The 7,605-nt window shown below is 37.9% G+C and overlaps 1 protein-coding gene across 3 annotated transcripts; it reads right to left on the bottom strand.

Moving 5' to 3' along the window:
• Positions 1-2,668: 2,668 nt before the first annotated feature.
• LOC110760286 (UDP-rhamnose/UDP-galactose transporter 6) lies at positions 2,669-7,605 on the bottom strand. Of its 3 annotated transcripts, none has more exons than XM_021962530.2 (6): positions 7,176-7,605; positions 6,108-6,351; positions 4,480-4,664; positions 4,190-4,390; positions 3,703-3,864; positions 2,669-3,223 (listed from the first exon to the last, which is right to left on the bottom strand). In XM_021962530.2, exons 2-6 carry the CDS (start codon positions 6,232-6,234, stop codon positions 2,894-2,896), a joined length of 1,005 nt encoding a protein of 334 aa, XP_021818222.1. In that variant the 5' UTR covers positions 6,235-6,351; positions 7,176-7,605; the 3' UTR covers positions 2,669-2,893. The 3 variants fall into 3 exon arrangements, with proteins under 3 accessions (XP_021818222.1, XP_021818224.1, XP_088101698.1); XM_021962532.2 differs by having other exon boundaries at positions 7,304-7,605; XM_088245572.1 differs by having other exon boundaries at positions 7,376-7,605.

The following is a 7,605-nucleotide window of genomic DNA, read 5'->3' as shown; positions in this document are numbered from 1 at the left end:
CTCGCCGAACCTGTCAATTCCAATGGTACTCTTTTTATTGCACTTCTTAGACAAGTGAAGATGATTTTTTTACCCTTTCGATTCGACTCTTTATTATTATTAGTGTTGTGAGACCTGAGCATTTATTCATGCATTCGATCTTATAATGTTATGGTTATCCAGAGTAGTTGCTTGCTTGATGACAATGATAATGACTGCACTCGAGTAGTTAAGAAAAGTCTGTCATATCAGAAAAAAAACTTGTATGAAACGGGGATAACATTGTTTTACTATAACTGACGAATCACGCTATGCCAAGTGGAATCCCTGACCAATCACACTATGCCAAATGAAAAAATTATCACGCGTGACATAGCGTGATTGATAAGGAATAGCAAAACAGTGCTATTCCCGTTGCACACAAGTGTTTCTCCTGTCATAAATAAACATTTTTCATGACCATTTTGCCCCATTAACAATTTAGAATTACAATATATTATTAAATGCATTCTTTTCTTATTTAATTTAATATGGGTATAATTGAAAATTTATACAAACTTTGTTTTCCATTCTTGCTCAAAACAAATATGGGAAAGGAAATAAAGTGATATCTCCCGGTTACTTTCCTAGCATTACCAAACGTGGGAAAATAATCTTCCATTTCTCATCCCTTGGGAAATGACATGGGAAATAATTTCCTTTCAAATTCGTTCCGTGAACCAAATGGGGCCTCGGTGTTTTGCATCCCAAAATTTCTTATTTTCTCCTTGAAGGCTTTGGGAAATTTAAACACTACAGATCTGGGCCGTCATCTGACCAAGCCGATTGACTGATTGGTAAGAAATAATTGGGCTTACATTTTTGGAAAAAGTACAGTAAACCCCCCAATCTATAGGGTCACTTACGAGTTCATACCCGATTTTGGGGACATTTACGAGTACATACACAACGTCACGGAAAACCTACAGATTGCCCCCTCCGTTAGCGAGATCGTCAGAAAATCCGTTATCTGCCTACGTGGCATTTGTGGGACCTATTTTTAATTGACGTGGAGTTCCACGTGGAGAAAAAATAATAAAACAAATTATTTTTTTAATTATTTTAAAAAAGTAAACATATTAAATTATTATTATTATTTTTTAAAAAAAACCCTAACCAGATTCTCTCTCTCTCTCTCTCTCTCTCTCCCGATCTCCTCTCCTCCTAGCCCACAGCCACCCAAACCACCACCCAAGCTTACTCAGGCCACCCATCCCAGCCTTGACACCTCTCTTGTTCCAGCCCAACCCATCACCTCCCTCATGCCACAGATCTGATCGTTTTCCCCAAACCACAAACCCCAAAACGATGTCGTGGCCGTCGCCGTCCCCAAACCATAGCTGAGTTCAACTTCAAATTTCACATCCCAAATTTCGATCAGCCTCCCGGCGTCGAGGCCGGTCAAATTTCACATCCCAAACGTCAGTGCCTATGAAATAGAAAATGCTTGGCTGAGAAAAATATCAGAATCCGAATTCGTTCAGTATAATTCAAGGAATGGACTTCCCTCCCCAGCAACTTAGGCTGGTTGCAGAAAACGACTTGTCGTTTGCGATTACCGATGTTCAGTCAATCAACTGGGCAAGCGACGAGGACGAAGAAGCAGCAGAGGAAGGAGGAGTTGGTAATGGCGGTGATATCTCGTGATCATCTGGGCACATCAGATGAGGCCTGAGCTTGTTCTTCCACATCTCCCTGTAAGGTCCAGCGTCGCCACCTGTCCTCCTAGCCTCCACCACCACGAGATTCTCAGTCAATCTGTAAACCTCGACCCCAATTGCCAAATTACCATTCTGCTCCTCCATCTCCAAACCCCACGCCTTCTTCCTCTTCACCCTCAATTTCTCGGCCTTCGTGAACGCCTCCTCTCTCTCCACCACCTTCTCCACCGTCTCCTCCAACATGAAACATTCGCCGTCCTCCACTGAGCCGTACGAAACAGCCCGGCCGAGAACAATTTCAAATCGAACACGTTCAAACAGAACTGGGTTGCGATGGCTCGGAGGGTGGGTTAGAGGTTGGGCTGGAAGGGAGGGGATGGATGGGGCTGTTTGCGTCTTTTTACCTTTTTCTATTTTTTTTTTCATTTTTAAAGATTTTAACATTATTGAAAAATTATTTTTAACATGTATATAATTTTTTATTATTTATTTGTCCACCTGTGAGTCCACGTCAATTAAAAAATGGATCCCATAAATGCCACATAGGCAGGTAACGGATTTTCTGTAGGTTTTTCGTGACGTTATGTATGTACTCGTAAATGTCCCCAAAATCGGGTATGAACTCGTAAGTGACCCTATAGGTTGGAGGGTTTACTGTATTTTTTCCTAAATTTTTAGTTGTTGGGGCCTTTCCCAACTGAAGTACTCAGAGTTGCACTTAGGGTTCTATAGATATTTTTTGTTCTGCGGTTACAAGACATCTTTTGGTCAAATGCAAAATTGGTTAGATAGAGTTGCATGTTTTAAATAAAATAAAGCTGCGTTCGGTCTCCCGCTTATCCGTCCATGTACTCCAAATGAGGCATTGGAAGAAAAAGAATAATCTAGGAATCAATTTGTTGTGCAGCCAACACCAGGAAAATAGATGTTATTTTCCTGAAGCCCAGAGAGACATTGTAAGGCAGACAAATTTTGGCAAATGCAAAAGCTGAAAAAAAAAAAAAATTACTATTATGATGATGTAAACAAAAAATGGAAGTTTTGTGGAATTTTCCCCTATCTTTGATGAATCCACTCCCCAAAAGGGACTGAATACCTGATAACAAATAGAAATTACAATGAGGATAAATAATTTGAAGAAATGTCGATTTTTCTAGCCTCAAATGATTTAAGAATTTCCTGAAATCAGCCATTTTTACTTGACCTGAATGAATTTAAACTTTTCCATCATGTTCGGTAGATTCAGGAAAACCAGTGTGTTTTTGCTGCCTGATTGTAGGCAGAGCGTGGCTCCAGCGCTCCTTTCCACCGGGCTTAGATGAGGCATTTCCATACCAAATCATCCCAACAACAGCTATGATCATTCCCAAAACAACATGCAGATTCAGACCCTCCTTTCCAAAGAAAAAGAACCCCATGATCAAAACAAGAATTGTCTTCATATGTCCAAGTACTTGGAAGGACACAGCAGTAAATCTTCCAATACAGATGAACTGGCTGAGATTGGTGCCTACTGCGATTGTGCATGAAAGAAATATAAACACCTGCAGACACAAAAGTGCAGCGAGAATTGTGAATGACCTTTCTGTTAAATCAAAAGATCATAAAACTAGAAGTGCAAGGAAGAAGTTATTAGTTTGGAATTGGATAGATGCCACATTAAAATAATACCCTGTTGAATAATATGTTAAGATGAAAGTAGCAAAACTTTATTACAAATAAGTTACTCCAACGGAGACAAACAAAATTAGGTTGCAGCAGCAGTTCATCTATATTAACCTTAGAACATTTAGATCATTAACATGACAATGCCGTTCTTGTATGATAAGGACTTAATTTTATTGGTGTTCATGCACATATGTCGCTAGCATGACTAGATAATCACATCATTAACAACATTACGATGTAAAAGTCTAAACGTATATTCCTAATGATGCTTGCAATCCTTAGGTCGAGTCTTGACACAATCAGCTTAAGATGATTATGGTAATCACAACACATAAATAAATAGGGTTATACTTACCAGAGATGTAAGGTTATAGTCATAGGCATCAACTCTCTTACTTGTCAACCAATAGTCGAGGAAGGGGCCCAGTAACAGAAGAGATCCAGCCTGGGCCGGAGCAGTATGTCCCAACAGACTGAAAGAACCAAGTGAATATTTCCGTTGAAGAAAGTGCACATACTGCAATTAAAGATTTGACATGACTTTTAGATAAGACATTATCAACAATTTCAGAAGAGTTTGACAAAATTGCAGACATGAGGCAATCCATTGACGAATTTTACTATTTTATTTTATTTGTATCTGACATGGATTGGTCCAGAGCAACAATTGCCAACCATGATAACATAAAATATTGACAATGACTCTGCCCTTTTCAGGAGTTTCATTCAATACCAAGCCGTTTCAGCTGAAAAATGAAACATTTATATCACAACAGATCTCTATCTGTCTGTCTATCTCTCTAGACATGAATGCATGATGTGTTGGGGAATGGAGAACTTACATACTGTTGTAGCGAAGTGCTCCATACAGCAATAAAGGCAGCAATGAAGCCTTTGGCATTGACACTCACATCAGTGACAGTGCAAACACCAACTCCCAAGAGAACAACTCCTATGCTCAACTTTGTGTCTCTTGAGTAACGAATCTTGTCAAGAACAACTTCCAGTAAACATGATACAGGGATCATACTCAGCTTTGCGATCTGCCAATTACATCAGAGAAAATGTAACCCCCAAAAAAATTGCAGGGTTCAGTAGCTAAATCCAAAGTATATCAAACCCCTAGCTATACCTGATAGAATCCCACTGAGTTCCACATTAGACTAACGTTCATTCCAACAATAGAGAAGTTAGCAAAGATCATAAATTTCAGAAGCTCTGAGAGAGGTAGATGAGAAGGTTGAATGTATCCCAGCCACCTTAGAACAACCGTCATCAAAGTTGTCGTAGCAAAATGCAAACCAGTTAATGTTGTAGCTGCAAATTGTTGCAATTATTTAGAACTTAAAAAAACCAAATGATAAATAGCATGCGTTATGGCTATATAAATATTCTGGATGCATATTTTCCTACAAACAAGTAAACACAAAAACAACCAATTGATAAGCAGCAAGGTCAAGGCTATTGAAGCTTTCCCTTCAACCATCATGATCTGAAGGTTAGCACTGAAAGTTATATCTAGCTACAGATTGCAAGTTATATTTAGATGTCATATCTATTTTGTCTAGCAACCCCAAATCCATCACAACTCATAACAGAACTATACTGTTACCTCTTACAAAAGAAAATCAAATAGTGCAGTCTTTATCTCTCTTGCATTTAACGTTTGCTATGTTTTCCTTTTCTAGTCTTACCATTCAACTGGTATTGCTCCCCAGTATTCTATCTACCTCTTGGTCATAAGCAACACTCTGTTATCATGAGTGATTACTGTTGACTGATCACTTTGTTCTCAAAAGGTTAACTCATTAATTTAAAATGAATGCTTTGATGACATGGTACTGAGAAAACATGCATCTTTTTCAACAAAACCAGAAGTAACAAGACTTTTTTGTATATTTTGTTAGTTTTCCCCTGAAATTAGGATATACAAAAGTTTCATCTTAGTGATTTCTAGTTAAAAATTGGGGATTGTATACCAAATGTATGTGAGGTGCAGGATTCATTGTATTCTATTCCTGCCACCTGCTAATGCGACGGAACAAAAAAGCCATGATATCATCTCTCTCTTCTAATCTAAAAGCATCATAATTTGAGCTCCAATAGGGATGCAAGAAAGGTCTTTAATCCCATGGGGTTATATTTTATCTGAAAACATATCAGAAACACCCTAACTCAAATCTTAATCAACGAAAGCAAAACCGGAATTAACAAGACTTTTTTGTATATTTTTTAAGTTCCCCCTCAAATTATATACCTTTCATCTTAGTGATTTCTAGTTAAAAATTGAGGATTGTAGACCATACGTATGTGAGGTGCAGGATTCATTGTATTCTATTCCTGCCACCTACTAACGCGACGAGAAAAAAGCCATGATAACATCTTTGTCCTTTAATCTAGAACCATCATTATTTGAAGTCCATATGGAGGAATGCCCCATACCTTTTCTTACTAATTTTTAAAAAGTTTGCAAAAGAGATGCAAGAAAGGTCTTTAATCCCATGGGGTTATATTTTATCTAAACTCATATCAGAAACACCCTAACTCAAATCTGAATCAATGAAAGCAAAATGGCACACCTCATGAAAGAGTCAACAGGAATTATTTTAAAAAAACACTTTTTTGCTATAAAAAAAAATTCTGTTTAATAACTCAACACAAAAGTATACAACCACACAGGGAGGTGGGCAAATGCAGCATAAATTGATGATCCCAACTGAACTGAAGCCAAAACAATAAAAAAGAAGAAGCAGGATTTACCAAAACTGAAGCCATATGTTGCCATTAGAGCTTTATTGACAAGTATGATCCCAACAGATGTTACAACATTGAACATCCATGCGGCTGCATCTGCCGCCTTCTTATCAGCTTTGCTTGTGGGAGCCATTTGTTATATATTTCTATCAACTGGCCACTGTAGAGAGCCTTTACCCCTCAGCCTCCAAAAAGGCATCCATTTACATTCAGATGAAGCCGGAAGTTTCCGCTTTAGGAACAAAATACTCTAAAAAGACACAACTGAAACTAATAAGAAATCTGAAATTCTGCAATAAATTAAGACTGTTGAAATTCCAAGTATAATTCAAAACATTGGTGCCAGTAAAAATAATAATAACAAAAAAAATAAAAACCATAGTTCAATTATAGACATATTTTCTTATAACAAAAATTATAGACATATTTTTATTTTTCATAAACAACTAAGATAAAAGTCAACATCTTGCTCGTACAGAAACTCCAAAACTGATCAAACGAGCTTCAGACAAAACTACCAAAGAATAGAAAAGAATAAAGAAAACTATCAAATTATAAAGAGTCGATCTGAATTAGCTAATATTGTTTCCCATCTTTATAAAAATAATTAAAATTGAAGACATGTGCACATAAAGATTAGGAGTCAGCAATTCAAATCACATACTGCTCCCTCCTTGAGCTCAACGTTACGGAGCAGTTAAGCCAATGAATGAAAAACAGAGATGGGTCTTCCTGCTTTGGTGCTCGGATTTTATAATAAAAGTAAATTCTCTAGTGCATCAACATTTTGCCATTTCCTTCTCAGTTTGTGCAAACTGCTAGTGAGAGAGAGAGAGAGAGAGAGAGAGAGAGAGAGAGAGATTCTAAACAGTTTTGACCCACAATTCACTGAAGTATGGAACTCCCAAAGCCATTTCAAAGGAGCAATTTATTTTTTCACAAAGATCAATACAGAAAAAGAAATTGTTAATCAATGACAGACAGACCTACTAGCATTCCAGATCAACCACAAACAAAAAAAATTGATCAAATTCAAAGCAGGATCTAACCCACAATCAGATCCCAAAAACCCACCAACAAAATGAGCCCAATTGAGCAGATCTGGTTACAAAAGTCATCCACTTATACGGATCACAGTGACAACTGAACCAGAATCACACATCCAAAAGCAAGTGAGCAATGGTTCTGAAACAGAAACGTACCGAAGAAACGAACAGAGAGAGTGAGAGGGAACGAGAGAGAGAGAAAGAGAGAGAGAGATTCTAGGCTGGGACCTCTGGAATTGCAAATGTTGGGGTTTGATTGGAGAGAGCGATGCGTTTTGATGTGTGTTTGTGATTGGTGCATACGGTTATGGGCTTCGTTCGTTTTTGGGAACCAATTGAGTCCTTCAGATTTGGAGAGAAGGAAAGAGTGAGTCTGTTGGGCAACGAAGAGCTCGTGGAGGGGGTAATGTTGCCGCCAGCTAACTGGAACACCAATGTTATGTTATGCTTGCTTATGC

The sequence above is a fragment of the Prunus avium genome, chromosome 8, assembly GCF_965620075.1.
Source record: "Prunus avium chromosome 8, drPruAviu1.hap1.1, whole genome shotgun sequence".
Lineage (NCBI taxonomy): Eukaryota > Viridiplantae > Streptophyta > Magnoliopsida > Rosales > Rosaceae > Prunus > Prunus avium.
The sequence above is the reverse complement of the archived record's forward strand: the minus strand, read 5'-3'. Positions and strand labels throughout refer to the sequence as shown.

Coding starts and splice junctions, on each gene's coding strand:
- LOC110760286 (XM_021962530.2), bottom strand. CDS start 6,234: ATGGCTCCCACAAGCAAAGCTGATAAGAAGGCGGCAGATGCAGCCGCA. Junction 4,391..4,479: donor ACTCAGTGGGATTCTATCAG/GTATAGCTAGGG, acceptor TGTAATTGGCAG/ATCGCAAAGCTGAGTATGAT. Junction 3,865..4,189: donor GCACTTCGCTACAACAGTAT/GTAAGTTCTCCA, acceptor CTTTAATTGCAG/TATGTGCACTTTCTTCAACG.